The sequence below is a fragment of the Petromyzon marinus genome, unplaced genomic scaffold (genome assembly GCF_048934315.1).
Source record: "Petromyzon marinus isolate PM22_M1 ecotype Great Lakes invasive population unplaced genomic scaffold, UKy_Petmar_22M1.pri1.0 PM_G_Scaffold_57, whole genome shotgun sequence".
NCBI classification, from domain to species: Eukaryota; Metazoa; Chordata; class Hyperoartia; order Petromyzontiformes; family Petromyzontidae; genus Petromyzon; species Petromyzon marinus.
Window position 1 is genome coordinate 208,894 of NW_027423010.1, and position 20,811 is coordinate 229,704.

The 20,811-nt window shown below is 42.8% G+C and overlaps 1 protein-coding gene across 4 annotated transcripts in view; it reads left to right on the forward strand.

Moving 5' to 3' along the window:
* The window catches only part of LOC142918193 (uncharacterized), a 241,722-nt gene that overhangs the window by 24,911 nt on the left and 196,000 nt on the right, over positions 1-20,811 (forward strand). For 3 of the 4 annotated variants that reach the window (XM_076062321.1, XM_076062320.1, XM_076062318.1), the window contains 5 exons: positions 640-815; positions 3,998-4,065; positions 4,244-4,296; positions 6,719-6,823; positions 7,016-7,119. In XM_076062321.1, the coding sequence (XP_075918436.1) occupies positions 640-815; positions 3,998-4,065; positions 4,244-4,296; positions 6,719-6,823; positions 7,016-7,119 (506 nt within the window). Of the gene's footprint in view, positions 1-639; positions 816-3,997; positions 4,066-4,243; positions 4,297-6,249; positions 6,684-6,718; positions 6,824-7,015; positions 7,120-20,811 lie in introns of those variants that run through there. The other variant, XM_076062319.1, reaches the window with a different exon arrangement.

Here is a 20,811-nt window from a genome sequence, read left to right on the forward strand (position 1 = left end):
CGTTTGTGTTATGGTCGAAACGTCGTGAGAATTTTTATTGTTTTATATATATTTTATTATTTTTATTGTTTCCCTTCAACGTGACTTTACCGAAAGAGCTAAGAATATGTATCCGTTCATATTTATTACATCGCTAATATTGTCTGCATTCCTTAACTGGATATTTTTTACGGAATGGTTTTCTTTTTGATTTAAAGCTTTGGTCACTGCAGGGATTCATATTCTTGGTTCTTTCGGGTAAAGTCGCCACGTAGAAAGGAAACAATAAAATAATAAAAATATACAACAATAAAATTCTCACGACGTTTCGACGGCAACTCAAGCAATCGTCATCAGGTGTGAACACCACAGCAAGAAACATTTTTCACCGCCACTTATTCCAAATGTTCTTGCTGTGGTTTTCACATCTGATGATGATTGCTTGTGTTGCCGTCGAAACGTCGTGAGAATTTAATTGTTTGATATTTTAATCATTTTATAGTTTCCCTTCTACGTGGCGACTTTACCGAAAGAATCAAGAATAAGGAATGGTTTTCTCTTAGCCTTTTTGGAAAAGTCTCAAGCTTTTTTCACTGTATCTGAACAAATGCAGCGGGTCACCCGCCTCATCGATTTCATCATTGTACGGTCTGAATGCAGGCTGGGATGCAAAACGCGGAGAGAAGTTTTGCGGAGAAGGAGCGAGAGTTCACCGCAAGCACCGCGGGGCAGCGGCTGTCGTGCGACAAGCTGCAGCACGAACGTCGGGACCTGAACGTGATTGTGCAAAACCTGGAGAAGGCAAACGAAGAGTTGACAGCAGCAGCCAGCCAGAGGCAAGTGGTGAACTTTTACAACACGGAACGTGGCGCGTGCCGAGACATTAATCATCGATTTAAAGCGTTCGTGACTGCAAGGATTAATTGTATTAAATAATAAATTAATAAAATTAAATAACACGATAAAATTCTCACGACGTTTCGGCCACAACACAAGCGGCCTTCATCAGGTGAAGGGACGAGACTGCCTCAGCGCTCCAGCGCTGTCCTCCAGACATTCTCGTCCCTTCACCTGATGAAGGCCGCTTGTGTCGTGGCCCGAAATGTCGTGAGAATTTTATCGTGTCATTTTATCAATTTATTATTTTATTCTCAATCTACGTGATGGTGACTTTACCGAAAGAACCAAAGAAGATGTTAATTATCGTTGCGTCGCTATTGTCACGTACTACGCTGGTTGACGCAGGAAAGCACCACGGTGGTGTTCTTCACTCATTTTCAGAGGTGGCGGAGGGCGAGGGCGGGTCGGGGGGGGTGGGGCACGTCCGCCGATAAGACACGGTACAGCGTGAGGGCCGCCACACGTTTTAACACCGCTGGGTTTGACAGCAGCACACGAGGACGACGACGACGACGACGATGGGGAGGTGATTTCAGATCTGGGTATTGTCAGGGGCCGCACAAGAGGCCACCAGGGGCCGCTCGTGGCCCGCCGGCCTTGCAGTGAAGGACACTGCCCCGCAGTGTTCACGTTTAGAAGGGGGTCTGCAATTGTTTTGCAGTAGGGGGCGACAATTGCTTCGTGTTTCCCCCAATTAAGTTATTAGCGAGTTTTCAAGTTTGTGAATTTCAGACGTTGGGAGCTACTAAGGAGAAGGCGCTGCATTGCGTAGAACATCTCTGACTGTTGTGGTATCTGTAAAGCAAAACAAATACAGTACAGTTTAAATTTCCATTTAAAGCTTTCGTGACTGCAGGGATTCATATTCTTGGTTCTTTCGGTAAAGTCACCACCACGTAGAATGGAAATAAAATAATAAAAATAAAACATAAAATAAAATTCTCACGACGTTTCGGCCACAACACAAGTAGCCTTCCTCAGGTGAAGGAACAGAACTGTCGGGAAGACGGCGCTCGAGTGAACACTGCTAAGCTTGGCAGCGTCTTTTAAGCTGGGTGGGAGGAGCAGAGCCCCTTGACGAAGGAGTTTACATATCAACAGAAGGATTTAGCATTGAAGTAGCTAAGTTAATGTGTTGGATTAGCATGATGTTAATGTGAGGAATTAGCATGTAACTGGGAGATTAGCATGATGTTGATGTGAGGAATTAGCATGTAACTGGGAGATTAGCAGGATGTTAATGTGAGGAATTAGCATGTAACTGGGAGATTAGCATGATGTTGATGTGAGGAATTAGCATGTAACTGGGAGATTAGCAGAATGTTAACGTGAGGGATCAGCATGTGACTGGTCACGGAAGTAGCTATGTTAAAGTCCGAGTTTACATATCAACATAAGGATTTAGTATTGATGTAGCTGTGTTAATGTGTTGGATTAGCAGGATGTTAAAGTCAGAAATTAGCATGTAACTGGGAGATTAGCATGATGTTAGTGTGAGGGATCAGCATGTGACTGGTCACGGAAGTAGCTATGTTAAAGTCAGAGTTTACATATCAACAGAAGGATTTAGCATTGAAGTAGCTAAGTTAATGTGTTGGATTAGCATGATGTTGATGTGAGGAATTAGCATGTAACTGGGAGATTAGCAGGATGTTAATGTGAGGAATTAGCATGTAACTGGGAGATTAGCATGATGTTGATGTGAGGAATTAGCATGTAACTGGGAGATTAGCAGAATGTTAACGTGAGGGATCAGCATGTGACTGGTCACGGAAGTAGCTATGTTAAAGTCCGAGTTTACATATCAACATAAGGATTTAGCATTGATGTAGCTGTGTTAATGTGTTGGATTAGCAGGATGTTAAAGTCAACAAATTAGAATGTAACTGGGAGATTAGCATGATGTTAGTGTGAGGGATCAGCATGTGACTGGTCACGGAAGTAACTATGTTAAAGTCAGAGTTTACATATCAACAGAAGGATTTAGCATTGAAGTAGCTGTGTTAATGTGTTGGATTAGCAGGGTGTTAAAGTCCGAGTTTACATATCAACAGAATAATTTAGCATTGAAATAGCTGTGTTAATGTGTTGGATTAGCAGGATGTTAAAGGCAGAATGTTAGTGTGAGGGATTAGCATGCCGGTTTATTTTTTCCTTGTTTCAACGTTAGCACCACGGAAAGCGACGAGCTTTGTTCAGACGGACGAGTCCATCATTGTTCGGAACGGAGGAGGGGGGAGAGGGAGAAGCAGCCACGATGCGCTGGGTCTGCAATTATTTTGCAGTAGGGGGCGACAGTTGCTTCGTGTTTCCCCCAATTAAGTTATTAGCGAGTTTTCAAGTTTGTGAATTTCAGACGTTGGGAGCTACTAAGGAGAAGGCGCTGCATTGCGTAGAACATCTCTGACTGTTGTTGTATCTGTAAAGCAAAACAAATACAGTACAGTTTAAATTTTTATTTAAAGCTTTCGTGACTGCAGCGATTTATATTCTTGGTTCTTTCGGTAAAGTCACCACGTAGAAGGGAAACACTAAAATAATAAAAATATAAAACAATTAAATTCTCACGACGTTTCGACTGCAACGCAAGCAATCATCGTCAGGTGTGAAAACCACTGCAAGAAAATTTTCTTGATATGTGGTTTTCACACGTGAGAATTTTATCGTTTTATATTTTTATTATTTTATTGTTTCCCTTCTACGTGGTGACTTTACCGAAAGAACCAATAATAGAGTACAGTTTGTTTACCGATGCAGTTTTCTGCATCGTTTAATCTGGCTTCTGCCGCACATCACGAACACAACGTCCGCGTGACGATTATCCGAACCGGTCCCGGGCCTCCACTCAACTCGGCCTCAAATGAGTACCCTGGTGCGGTGTGTGAACATTGCCACTGGGGAGACAAAGGCGGCCGGGCGTGGTGCTGGCCACCCACCCCCTCGTGTACCGTGCCGGCCTTAACAATGATGCTCGCGAGCAGCACTTGACCCAACAGTCTGTTAAGGCTACACGGGGACGATTTTCGTCTTGCATTGATTGTGTGCTGCGTTGCGTATGACATTTTTTTTAACAATTAAATGAGGCAGATGTCTTGTTATGTTTTTTTTTTTTTATCAGGCGCAGCGAAGAAGCTGAGATTCGTAGCAGGCTTGAAAGAAATATTCGTGAAAAAAATACAGAAATAGGTAGGCAACGTTTTGAGAGTGTCAGTGACCATTGCGAGTGTTAATTATTTATCGCACGTGTGACATTTGACCTCTATCAGGAGTGTACATTGTTAACGTCTGTTTAATATATTTTCATCGTTGTCCAACGTTTATTGGTAATCCTTAATTAATATTATCACTCGATTAATATTTTTAGGTAATTTGAAGATTGCAAGCGACAATAACGACATGAAACATCGCGAAACGCTGGTGAGCACATTTCAATGTCGTCTATCGCAATATCAGCCAGAAGAGCGGACGACGTTCAACGTCGCGATTGTAGTTCACAAGTTCATTAGCCAAGTAAAGCCCAATGAGCCAAAAAAGCTCTTTGTCAATGGTGGCTCAGCAAATCATTCTATTTGAACAATTACACAGGTTCACATTTTTAAAATAAATCAATTAGATTGTACTATTTACATTCACATTTGAAACTTTTGTGATCTTAACAGTCGGTTTAGGTGAGGACAGAGATGACAGAGTGAAGGTGCTAAGAGACGATGCTAGATGGTTCCAAAGCTTTGTAGCAGCTACATTAAATGATTTCGATTTATCTTCCCACCCACCCCACTTCTCTGAAATGGTTCAATTGCGTTGGGATTGTTTTCCGCCAGCGAAGTCACCTGCTTGAGCAAGCTATGCAGCGTTGCCATATTGGGGCTCGCACTTTGTTACCCAAAAAAAAACACAATCGCTTTTCGATTTATAATAATAGGGTTTTTCCCCTTTTTTTCTGGCAATAAAACTGAAACCTTTTTACGAGGATTCACGTCACTGCATTAACCACAATACCTGCAGTCAAAATGCAAACAAAAAACCTACTATGATAATATATATGTGGCATTGTCCTTGAAACTGATTGGTCCACACCAAGGGACGGCTTTCTTTTGAGCCTCGACCCAATTGGTGCTCGACAAGATGACGCCAAAAGGCGTACATTGTCTTTGAGCTGTGTGACGCCTTTTGGCGTGGACCAATCAGTTTCAAGGACAATGCCACATATATTATCATAGTAGGTTTTTTGTTTGAATTTTGACTGCAGGTATATTGTGGTCAATGCAGCGACGTGACTCCTCGTAAAAAAAGGTTTCAGTTTTGTTGCCAAAAAAAGGGGGAAAACCCCTCTATTATTATATTTTGGCACTGGCAAAGGAGGTCCAATGATGTAGATGCTCACCCCGAGCCCTCATTACCTGGATAGTGCATTGTCTTTGAGCTGTGTGACGCCTTTTGGCGTCATGTGGTCTAGCACCAATTGGGTCGAGGCTCAAAAGAAAGCCGTCCCTAGGTGTGGACCAATCAGTTTCAAGGACAATGCCACATATATTATCATAGTAGGTTTTTTTGTTTGCGTTTTGACTGCAGGTATTGTGGTCGATGCAGCGACATGAATCCTTGTAAAAAAAGGTTTCAGTTTTGTTGCCAGAAAAAAGGGGGAAAACCCCTATTATATTATTATATTTTGGCACTGGCAAAGGAGGTCTAACGGTGCTTTTCGATTTTATCAAACACGGAACGCCGGCCACTGCGTCGGTCTCCGTCGCTGTGCTCGCAACGGCCTTTGGGTCGCGTCCCAATATTTTTTGTTTTGCTTGGCAAGGCGTTTCACGTTGAGCTCCTGAGAGGCTCGGGGAGCACGTGGGGGGGGGGGAGGGGGGAGAGAAAGGGAACGTTCAGACGGCATCCGAGAGCATTTACATTATGAGACCTCCTTTGCCAGTAACAAGATATAGTAATAGGTTCTACCCTTTTAAACTGGCACGAAAAACTGACACCTTTATTCAAGGCATCATGTCTGCAATAACCACAACACAAGCAGTCAAAATGCAAACAAAAGAGACAACTCTGATAATAATATTGGCACTGTCCTTGAATTTGAGTTTTTTGTGCCAGTTAAAAGGGTAAAAACCTATTCCTATATCTTGTTACTGGCAAAGGAGGTCTCATAATGTAAATGCTCACCCCGAGCCCTCAATACTCTGATAGTGCGTTGTTTTTGAGTTGTACGCCTTTTGACATCTTCTGGTCCAACACCAGTGGAGACTAGGCTCTAAGAAAAGCCGTCTCGGGTGTGGACCAATCAAATTCAAGGACAGTGCCAATATCGTTATCAGAGTTGTCTTTTTGCTTGCATTTTGACTGCTTGTGTTGCGGTTATTGCAGACATGATGCCTTGAATAAAGGTGTCAGTTTTTGGTGCCAGTTAAAAGGGTAAAAACCTATTCCTATATCTTGTTACTGGCAAAGGAGGTCTCATAATGTAAATGCTCACCCCGAGCCCTCAATACTCTGATAGTGCGCTGTTTTTGAGTTGTACGCCTTTTGGCGTCTTCTGGTCCAACACCAGTGGAGACTAGGCTCTAAGAAAAGCCGTCTCGGGTGTGGCCCAATCAAATTCAAGGACAGTGCCAATATCATTATCAGAGTTGTCTCTTTTTTGCTTGCATTTTGACTGCTTGTGTTGCGGTTATTGCAGACATGATGCCTTGAATAAAGGTGTCAGTTTTTGGTGCCAGTTAAAAGGGTAAAACCTATCGCTACGGCATCCGAGAGCTTACGCCCACCGTGGTGCAATAAACACATCTTGGGGTATCGTAGGAAGTGTTGGTCTCGTGTCGTGTCTTGCGTGAAGGAATCCTTAGACGCGTTCAAACGAGAGAGAGCTTCACTCCAAGAAGCCGTCTGTCAAATGGAACAGCGGATAGCCGCCATGGAAACGCTGAAAAACGAAAGCAAGGTATTTCGAACGTTTCTTAAATCTACGGGTAAAATAATAACCCGCGCAACACTTCCCTGTGAGCGTTATCGTTTGCAAACGCGTGTTAGAATTGCGTCAATTGTCGTCGCTGCGGATGCTCTTTTTTGCGCGCACAAATGTGGCAATTCGCGTCGCCCGGCGCCGCATCTTGGGGCGTCGTTTACCTTCCAGAGCGAACTCAACGGAGCGAAAGCAAAAGAGCGCGTCTTGGAGAATGACCTCAGAGACGCCTTGAACGCGGTGAACGTCCTGGAATCAGAGCTGTCTCAGGAGAGGTAAATGTTGGAGCGTTATTTTTCAGCTCGCTCATTCGGGCGCATTTAGGCGTTCCCCTCCTCCTCCCCCTTCGCCCTCTCTCCCTTTTATCGTTTCAACCCCCGGCCGTCCTTCCCCCGAGAGCGGTGTCTCTTCACCTTGACCGCAGCCTGCCACCCCTTGTGGCTCTCAGCCGTTAACAACGTCGTACAACGTCGATACGGTAGAAACCGTGGGATCGCGAGCTCGATTCGTTCCGGAAACGTGTTTTGTAATCCAAAGCACTCGCGTATAATCAGAGCACTCGGTACATCAGTTGTGATCACGTGACGCCCGGCAGTACAAAGCGTGTCTACACGTGCGCTGCGCGTATTGCGAGAACCTCGCTCGTTTATCAAGTTAATATTTATTTACAAATGTAGCCCGTCTCGCCAAACACTCGCAGGCCAAGTTACTCGCAATCCAAGGTTTTACTGTACACAGCAACTCCTCTGCACCCCCTGTGGGACGTAAGGCCACAATAAATACACAGGGGTTGATGAAACAAAGTAGTTGTACTAACGTATCCACGCTAAATTTGCGTTTTGTTTTTTCACCTTCTAAAGAAAACAAATCTGGCCGTGTCTCGCACCCCCCCAGAAAGGGAATCTCGCACCCTCAGGTTGTGAAGAGCCACTGCCCTACAGGGTTATCCGAGTTAAGGAAGTAGACACCAGGGAAGTAGAGTTTATTTAAACACATGGCATCGACGGGTTAAAGATATAAAACGCCGGTGAATAATCGGCGTGCTTGACAGGTGTCAAGTCCCAGGCAATGTCGTCTGTCTGTGTGTGTGTACCTTAAGCGTACACACACACACACAGACAGACGACATTACATACGACATTACATACATGTACGCTTAAGGTACACACACACACACAGACAGACGACATTACATACAGACACTTACATACAGACTCTTACATAAAGACACTTACATATGGACAATTACATACAGACACTTACATACAGACACTAAGACACTTACATACAGACACTTACATACAGACACTTACATACAGACACTGAGACACTTACATAGACACTTACATACAGACACTTACATACAGACACTTACATACTGACACAAACAGACACTGAGACACTTACATACAGACACTTACATAAAGACATTTACATACAGATACTGAGACACTTACATACAAACACTTACATACAGACACTTACATACAGACACTTATATACAGACACTTACATACAGACAGTTACATACAGACACTTACATACAGACACTTACATACAGACACTGAAACACTTACATAGACACTTACATACAGAAACTTACATACACTTACATACAGACACTGAGACACTTACATACAGACACTTACATACAGACACTTACATACACTTACATACAGACACTGAGACACTTACATACAGACACTTACATACAGACACTTAAATACAGACACTGAGACACTTACATAGACACATACAGACGCTTACATACAGACACTTACATACAGACACTGAGACACTTACATACAGACACTTACATACAGACACTGTGACACTGACATACAGACACTTACATACAGACACTTACATTGAGACACTTACATACAGAAACTTACATACAGACACTGAGACACTTACATAGAGACACTACTTACAGACACTTACATACAGAAGCTTACATACAGACACTTACATACAGACACTGAGACACTTACATACAGACACTTACATACAGACACTGAGACACTTACATACAGACACTTACATACAGGCACTTATATACAGACACTTACATACAGACACTTACAAACAGGCACTTACATACAGACACTTACATACAGACACTTACAAACATACACTTACATACAGAAACTTACATACAGACACTTAGATACAGATACTTACATACAGACACTTACAGACACTTACATACAGCCACTTACATACAGACGCTTACATACAGACACTTACATACAGACACTTACATACAGACACAGACACTTACATACAGACACTTACATACAGACACTAAGACACTTACATACAACAACAACAACCGCCATTCGCCACTAAGTGGCGGTGACGTCACCACGACGCTTGTGCCAGGCTATGTGCACCCTGAGGCCACGTGAAGTGTCGAACGCCCGCTGGCAGGAGGTCACGGGGCAGACCCAGGTGCCACGGGTCGACTGACTGAGATGACTGGCTGATGCACCACCTGTGCCCCCTACTGTGCCAACCTGCTGTGCTTTAGCCACCCGGCGCTCCGCTCGCTGTTGTGAGCGTCGCTCCTCCGCCCTCCGTTGTTGTTGGAGGGCGACTGCCTCCAACTGCCCAGTAGCATCCTTCACGAGCCTCCTCCACAGAGGCCGATCTTGACACCGCTGGTACCAGTCATCGGCAAGTCCACTCAGCTCCACGTCCTCCTGTACCACATCACTCCATCTCTTCTCTAGCCCGTGCCGCGCCCGCTTAGCCCCCTCAATCCGGCCAAACAAAAGCTGTTTCGGCATGCGGTGGCTGGGCATGCGGGCTACATGACCCAGCCATCGCAGCCTTGCCTGCCGGAGGAGCTCACCGATGGGACCCTGCCCAGATCTTTCAAGGATTTGTGAGCTCCTCACACAATCCAGTCTGGTTAAACCCAGGATGGATCGTAGGCAGGTCAGCCTAAATGTTTCCAACCGGCGAAGATGTTCCATTAGGGGGGTCCACGTTTCGCAAGCGTAGAGAAGGGAGGGAATGACCGTGGCCGAGAAGACCTGAAGCTTAGTGCGGAGCGACAGACCAGGTAGCTTCCACACAGCGTTACGCAACCGATGAAAAGATATTGCCGCTCGACTGATTCGGAGTGAGACCTCTGCTGTTAAACTGGAGCCAGTCATAAGCACACTGCCCAGGTATGGGAAACTCTCCACTCTCTCCACAACTGCCCCATCACCGATGGAGAGTTGTGGGGGTGGAGTGTCCGATGGTACAAAATACCCAGGCAGGTGCTTAGTTTTGGTGGGGCTGATGGTAAGGCCCCACCTCTTAGTGGCACGCTCCAGTCTCAGCAGCAGCGTCTCCAACTCCTCCTCTGACTGAGCAGCTATTACCAAGTCATCAGCATACATAACGTGGTTGAGCAATAGGGAGCCATCCCTTGACCGCACCCGGGCATCGATTAGCCTCCCATTATATCTGTACCATATGGAGATTCCCCCGGTACAGCTATTGAAGGCTTCACGAACTACGTGGTCAAAATAGATGTTAAATAATGTGGGAGCCAGAGGACATCCCTGTCGCACCCCAAGGTGTACAGGGAATGGCTCTGACTCCCGGCCACGTAGTTTTACCCGGGCCCGCTCACCATCATGAAGGTCCTTAATGATCGTGAGCAGAGGGTCAGGTACTCCAAAAGCACGAAGAACGACCCAGAGCCCAGGCCTACTGATGGTATCATAGGCCTTGACCAGGTCAATAAAGCAGAGATGTAGGTCTTGTTGGAATTCCCTACACCTCTGCTGTAGCAGACGGACAGAAAATATGGCATCTGTGCAGGACCGCCCTTTCCTGAAACCGCATTGGGGCTCCGCAAGCCTCTCCTCAGCGTGCCTGGCAAGGCGATGCTGAATAATCCTTGCCAGGACCTTTCCCGGCACACTGAGGAGTGAGATGCCCCTGTAGTTGTTACAGTCTCTGCGGTCCCCCTTCTTAAAAAGGGGGACCACCAGGGCATCCTTCCAATCCTGCGGAACCCGTCCAGTGGTCCAGACTGTTGTTATGATGTCATATAGGGCAGTCTGTGCACAAACGCCACCCTCCCTCAGCATTTCGCTTGGGAGATCATCTCTGCCCGCTGCCTTTCCTGGTCTCAGACTCCGGATCGCCTTCAATACTTCCTCAGCAGATGGCACCTCAGCCAGCCACTCACAGGGGGTGACTTCATCCAATATTTGAGGCACCGCAGCCTCAGCAGGGTCATCCTCACTTTGTGCCACGATGTTTTCCTGGCTGTGGGATTTTCCCTCCCCCAGGACCTCACAGAAATGCTCAGCAAATCTGCGAACCTGTTCCTGGGGGTCGGAAATTGGATCACCGTTTTTTCCCCTAATGATGGTAATAGGTGTGGCGCTGCAGGTTACTTTTTTGATGGAGTTAAATAGCGATTTGTGATCACGGGCCACTGAGGCAGACTCCATCTCCTCAGCAACCCGCGACCACCACCCATCCTTGCAGCGCCTCACGGCTCTCCGAACCTCCGAGCGAAGGCTGCGGTAAGCCTCCTCATTCTCTGACGTGGGATTCTGTAGCCGATGACAGTGGGCCTGTCGCTTTTTCTCAACCATCCTGAACAACTCCTCTGTCATCCAGGGTGTCTGGGGAGGTCTGGACCGCGTACCCAAAGCAGCCATTGCAGCTGCATGAGTCACAGTCCTAAACCTCGCCCATTTACCCTCGACATCAGGAGGAGTCGGGGACGATGCCAATCCCAGCCGCAAGCGATGATGAAATTCTCGCTTGCAACTTTCATCAGATAACTGAGACCAGGCCACTTTAGGTTGGAATGGGGTCCTGGGTGTACACCCACCACCGGAGTGGAAGAATGGCAGGCGCATCTTACAGATGACTAGTCGATGGTCAGAGGGCAGATCAGCTCCACGGTAGGTCCTGGTGTCAAGGACATGGGCTCGCATTCGCTGGTCCGTCACTATGTAGTCCAGCAGATGTTCTTGCTTGGACCCGGCATGCATCCATGATGTTGTGTGGATGCGCCGATGCCGGAACAGCGTGTTGGTAATTACAAGCCCATGGGCTGCACAAAAATCTAGCAGCCTCCTACCGTTGTTATTGAGCTGATCTGGCCCATGCCCTCCAATCACTCCAGACCAGGTGCCAGTATCATGACCAACTCGGGCATTGAAGTCACCCAACATGATGACTCTATCCCGAGGGGCCACTTTAGCCAGCACCTGTGACAGGAGGTCATAGAAGGCATCTGACTCATCGGCTTTGCCTGCATCCCTCCACGGATGTTCATCTTCGGTGGGGGCATAAGTAACCACGACCACCATTCCTCGCCTCCGGTTGATGGGAAGGCGAGCCCAAAGTAGCCTGGGGCTTACAGCTTCCCACACCTCACCGCCACGCTCCCACGCCCCCTTCATTCTTTTGTTCAAAAGAAGACCCACACCCTGTTGTTTGGCAGTCTGCTGCCCCGAGTAGAGGACTGTCCACCCCTCATGGTGGCAGGAGCCAGAGCCGGTCCACCGGACCTCCTGAATGCCGCATAGATCCAGGCGGTACCGGTCCAGCTCCCGACAGAGGAGTGGCAGCCTCTCCTCTGCAGTGAGCGTTCGAACATTCCACGTGGCCACCCGTAGTGGCTTTTCGTTGTTTCTGGAGTAGCCCCGAGGGTAGGTATTCAATCTCCTGGCTCCGCCAATTGGGGTTTGGCCAGGAGACGTCATAGACGCCTGGCCCCCCGGGGCCTCCGGCACAAGCTTAGTTGTTACATATTTCACTTTAATTCGTGGTTTTGTGGTAATTAATTGAAGGTGGAGGGGTTACCAGCCCCTCGCACCCGTCCAGAGCCCCCGTTTAGCCCCTGTGGTGGACACATATGCCATGAGGGGAGGAGCCAATCAAAATTGGAACTCCCCCCACAGCACTGTCCACGACAGAGTTGCCCGTCCGGCACCGCGAGGAGGTAGGGGGTTGTTTTGCCGGACTTACATACAGACACTTACACACAGACATTTACATACAGATACTTACATACAGACACTTACATACAGACACTTACATACAGACACTTACATACAGACACTTACATATAGACACTTACATACAGACCCTTACATACAGACACTTAGACACTTACATACTGACACTTACATACAGACTCTTACATAGAGACACTTACATACAGACACTTAGACACGTACATACAGACACTTGCATACAGACTCTTACATAAAGACACTTACATACAGACAATTACATACAGACACTTACCTTGAGACACGTACATACAGACACTTACATACAGACACTTACATTGAGACACTTACATACAGACACATACAGACACTGAGACACTTACATAGAGACACTACTTACAGACACTTACATACAGAAGCTTACATACAGACACTTACATACAGACACTTATATACAGACACTTACATACAGACACTTACATACAGACACTTACATACAGACACTTACATACAGACACTGAAACACTTACATAGACACATACAGAAACTTACATACACTTACATACAGACACTTACATACAGACACTTACATACACTTACATACAGACACTGAGACACTTACATACAGACACTTACATACAGACACTTAAATACAGACGCTGAGACACTTACATAGACACATACAGACGCTTACATACAGACACTTACATACAGACACTGAGACACTTACATAGACACTTAAATACAGAAACTTACATACACTTACATACAGACACTTACATACAGACACTTATATACAGACACTTACATTCAGACAGTTACATACAGACACTTACATACAGACACTGAGACACTTACATAGACACTTACATACAGAAACTTACATACACTTACATACAGACACTTACATACAGACACTTATATACAGACACTTACATACAGACAGTTACATACAGACACTTACATACAGACACTTACATACAGACACTGAAACACTTACATAGACACTTACATACAGAAACTTACATACACTTACATACAGACACTGAGACACTTACATACAGACACTTACATACAGACACTTACATACACTTACATACAGACACTGAGACACTTACATACAGACACTTACATACAGACACTTAAATACAGACACTGAGACACTTACATAGACACATACAGACGCTTACATACAGACACTTACATACAGACACTGAGACACTTACATACAGACACTTACATACAGACACTGTGACACTGACATACAGACACTTACATACAGACACTTACATTGAGACACTTACATACAGAAGCTTACATACAGACACTTACATACAGACACTGAGACACTTACACACAGACACTTACATACAGACACTGAGACACTTACATACAGACACTTACATACAGGCACTTATATACAGACACTTACATACAGACACTTACAAACAGGCGCTTACATACAGACACTTACATACAGACACTTACAAACATATACTTACATACAGAAACTTACATACAGACACTTACATACAGATACTTACATACAGACACTTACAGACACTTACATACAGCCACTTACATAAAGACACTTACATACAGACACTTACATACAGACACTTACATACACTTACATACAGACACTTACATACAGATACTGAGACACTTACATACAGACACTTACATACAGACACTTACATACAGACACTTACATACAGACACTTACATACAGACACTTACATACAGATACTTACATACAGACACTTACATACAGACACTTACATACAGACACTTACATATAGACACTTACATACAGACCCTTACATACAGACACTTAGACACTTACATACTGACACTTACATACAGACTCTTACATAGAGATACTTACATACAGACACTTAGACACGTACATACAGACACTTGCATACAGACTCTTACATAAAGACACTTACATACAGACAATTACATACAGACACTTACCTTGAGACACGTACATACAGACACTTACATACAGACACTTACATTGAGACACTTACATACAGACACTTACATACAGACACTGAGACACTTACATAGAGACACTACTTACAGACACGTACATACAGAAGCTTACATACAGACACTTACATACAGACACTTATATACAGACACTTACATACAGACACTTACATACAGACACTTACATACAGACACTTACATACAGACACTGAAACACTTACATAGACACATACAGAAAGTTACATACACTTACATACAGACACTTACATACAGACACTTACATACACTTACATACAGACACTGAGACACTTACATACAGACACTTACATACAGACACTTACATACAGACACTGAGACACTTACATACAGACACTTACATACAGACACTGTGACACTGACATACAGACACTTACATACAGACACTTACATTGAGACACTTACATACAGAAACTTACATACAGACACTGAGACACTTACATAGAGACACTACTTACAGACACTTACATACAGAAGCTTACATACAGACACTTACATACAGACACTGAGACACTTACATACAGACACTTACATACAGACACTGAGACACTTACATACAGACACTTACATACAGGCACTTATATACAGACACTTACATACAGACACTTACAAACAGGCACTTACATACAGACACTTACATACAGACACTTACAACCATACACTTACATACAGACACTTACATACAGATACTTACATACAGACACTTTCAGACACTTACATACAGCCACTAAGACACTTACATACAGACACTTACACACAGACATTTACATACAGATACTTACATACAGACACTTACATACAGACACTTACATACAGACACTAACATACAGACACTTACATATAGACACTTACATACAGACCCTTACATACAGACACTTAGACACTTACATACAGACACTTACATACAGACTCTTACATAGAGATACTTACATACAGACACTTAGACACGTACATACAGACACTTACATACAGACTCTTACATAAAGACACTTACATACAGACAATTACATACAAACACTTACATTGAGACACTTACATACAGACACTTACATACAGACACTTACATTGAGACACTTACATACAGACACTTACATACAGACACTGAGACACTTACATACAGACACTTACATACAGGCACTTATATACAGACACTTACATACATACACTTACATACAGACACTGACATACAGACACTTACATACAGACACTTACATACAGACACTTACAAACACACACTGACATACAGACACTGAGACTTACATACAGACACTTACATACAGACACTTACATACAGACACTTACATACAGATACTGAGACACTTACATACAGACACTTACATACAGACACTTACATACAGACACTTACATACAGACACTTACATACAGGCACTTACATACAGACACTTACATAGACACTTACATACAGACACTTACATACTGACACTTACAAACAGACACTGAGACACTTACATACAGACACTTACATACAAACACTTACATACAGACACTTACATACAGACCCTTACATACAGACACTTAGACAATTACATACAGACACTTACATACAGACTCTTACATAAAGACACTTACATACAGACACTTAGACACTTACATACAGACACTTACATACACTCTTGCATAAAGACACTTACATACAGACAATTACATACAGACACTTACATTAAGACACTGACACACTTACATAGACACTTACATACAGACACTTACATACAGACACTGAGACACTTACATAGACACTTACATACAGATGCTTACATACACTTACATACAGACACTGAGACACTTACATACAGACACTTACATACAGACACTTACATACAGACACTGAGACACTTACATAGACACATACAGACGCTTACATACAGACACTTACATACAGACACTGAGACACTTACATACAGACACTTACATACAGACCATTACATACAGACACTGACATACAGACACTTACAGACACTTACATACAGAAACAAACATACAGACACTTACATACAGACACTTACATAAAGACACTTACATAGACACTGAGACACTTACATACAGACACTTACATACAGACACTTACAGACACTTACATACAGACACTTACATACAGACACTGACATACAGACACTTACAGACACTTACATACAGACACTTACATACAGACAGACACTTACATACAGACACTTACATACAGACACTTACATACAGGCACTTACATACAGACACTTACATAGACACTTACATACAGACACTTACATACTGACACTTACAAACAGACACTGAGACACTTACATACAGACACTTACATACATACACTTACATACAGACACTTACATACAGACACTTACATACAGACCCTTACATACAGACACTTAGACAATTACATACAGACACTTACATACAGACTCTTACATAAAGACACTTACATACAGACACTTACATACACTCTTGCATAAAGACACTTACATACAGACAATTACATACAGACACTTACATACAGACACTGAGACACTTACATACAGACACTTACATACAGACCATTACATACAGACACTGACATACAGACACTTACAGACACTTACATACAGAAACAAACATACAGACACTTACATACAGACACTTACATAAAGACACTTACATAGACACTGAGACACTTACATACAGACACTTACATACAGACACTTACAGACACTTACATACAGACACTTACATACAGACACTGACATACAGACACTTACAGACACTTACATACAGACACTTACATACAGACAGACACTTACATACAGACACTTACATACAGACACTTACATACAGGCACTTACATACAGACACTTACATAGACACTTACATACAGACACTTACATACTGACACTTACAAACAGACACTGAGACACTTACATACAGACACTTACATACATACACTTACATACAGACACTTACATACAGACACTTACATACAGACCCTTACATACAGACACTTAGACAATTACATACAGACACTTACATACAGACTCTTACATAAAGACACTTACATACAGACACTTACATACACTCTTGCATAAAGACACTTACATACAGACAATTACATACAGACACTTACATACAGACACTGAGACACTTACATACAGACACTTACATACAGACCATTACATACAGACACTGACATACAGACACTTACAGACACTTACATACAGAAACAAACATACAGACACTTACATACAGACACTTACATAAAGACACTTACATAGACACTGAGACACTTACATACAGACACTTACATACAGACACTTACAGACACTTACATACAGACACTTACATACAGACACTGACATACAGACACTTACAGACACTTACATACAGACACTTACATACAGACAGACACTTACATACAGACACTTACATACAGACACTTACATACAGGCACTTACATACAGACACTTACATAGACACTTACATACAGACACTTACATACTGACACTTACAAACAGACACTGAGACACTTACATACAGACACTTACATACATACACTTACATACAGACACTTACATACAGACACTTACATACAGACCCTTACATACAGACACTTAGACAATTACATACAGACACTTACATACAGACTCTTACATAAAGACACTTACATACAGACACTTACATACACTCTTGCATAAAGACACTTACATACAGACAATTACATACAGACACTTACATACAGACACTGAGACACTTACATACAGACACTTACATACAGACCATTACATACAGACACTGACATACAGACACTTACAGACACTTACATACAGAAACAAACATACAGACACTTACATACAGACACTTACATAAAGACACTTACATAGACACTGAGACACTTACATACAGACACTTACATACAGACACTTACAGACACTTACATACAGACACTTACATACAGACACTGACATACAGACACTTACAGACACTTACATACAGACACTTACATACAGACAGACACTTACATACAGACACTTACATACAGACACTTACATACAGGCACTTACATACAGACACTTACATAGACACTTACATACAGACACTTACATACTGACACTTACAAACAGACACTGAGACACTTACATACAGACACTTACATACATACACTTACATACAGACACTTACATACAGACACTTACATACAGACCCTTACATACAGACACTTAGACAATTACATACAGACACTTACATACAGACTCTTACATAAAGACACTTACATACAGACACTTACATACACTCTTGCATAAAGACACTTACATACAGACAATTACATACAGACACTTACATACAGACACTGAGACACTTACATACAGACACTTACATACAGACCATTACATACAGACACTGACATACAGACACTTACAGACACTTACATACAGAAACAAACATACAGACACTTACATACAGACACTTACATAAAGACACTTACATAGACACTGAGACACTTACATACAGACACTTACATACAGACACTTACAGACACTTACATACAGACACTTACATACAGACACTGACATACAGACACTTACAGACACTTACATACAGACACTTACATACAGACAGACACTTACATACAGACACTTACATACAGACACTTACATACAGGCACTTACATACAGACACTTACATAGACACTTACATACAGACACTTACATACTGACACTTACAAACAGACACTGAGACACTTACATACAGACACTTACATACATACACTTACATACAGACACTTACATACAGACACTTACATACAGACCCTTACATACAGACACTTAGACAATTACATACAGACACTTACATACAGACTCTTACATAAAGACACTTACATACAGACACTTACATACACTCTTGCATAAAGACACTTACATACAGACAATTACATACAGACACTTACATACAGACACTGAGACACTTACATACAGACACTTACATACAGACCATTACATACAGACACTGACATACAGACACTTACAGACACTTACATACAGAAACAAACATACAGACACTTACATACAGACACTTACATAAAGACACTTACATAGACACTGAGACACTTACATACAGACACTTACATACAGACACTTACAGACACTTACATACAGACACTTACATACAGACACTGACATACAGACACTTACAGACACTTACATACAGACACTTACATACAGACAGACACTTACATACAGACACTTACATACAGACACTTACATACAGGCACTTACATACAGACACTTACATAGACACTTACATACAGACACTTACATACTGACACTTACAAACAGACACTGAGACACTTACATACAGACACTTACATACATACACTTACATACAGACACTTACATACAGACACTTACATACAGACCCTTACATACAGACACTTAGACAATTACATACAGACACTTACATACAGACTCTTACATAAAGACACTTACATACAGACACTTACATACACTCTTGCATAAAGACACTTACATACAGACAATTACATACAGACACTTACATTAAGACACTGAGACACTTACATAGACACTTACATACAGACACTTACATACAGACACTGAGACACTTACATAGACACTTACATACAGATGCTTACATACACTTACATACAGACACTTACATAAAGACACTTACATAGACACTGAGACACTTACATACAGACACTTACATACAGACACTTACAGACACTTACATACAGACACTTACATACAGACACTGACATACAGACACTTACAGACACTTACATACAGACACTTACATACAGACAGACACTTACATACAGACACTTACATACAGACACTTACATACAGGCACTTACATACAGACACTTACATAGACACTTACATACAGACACTTACATACTGACACTTACAAACAGACACTGAGACACTTACATACAGACACTTACATACATACACT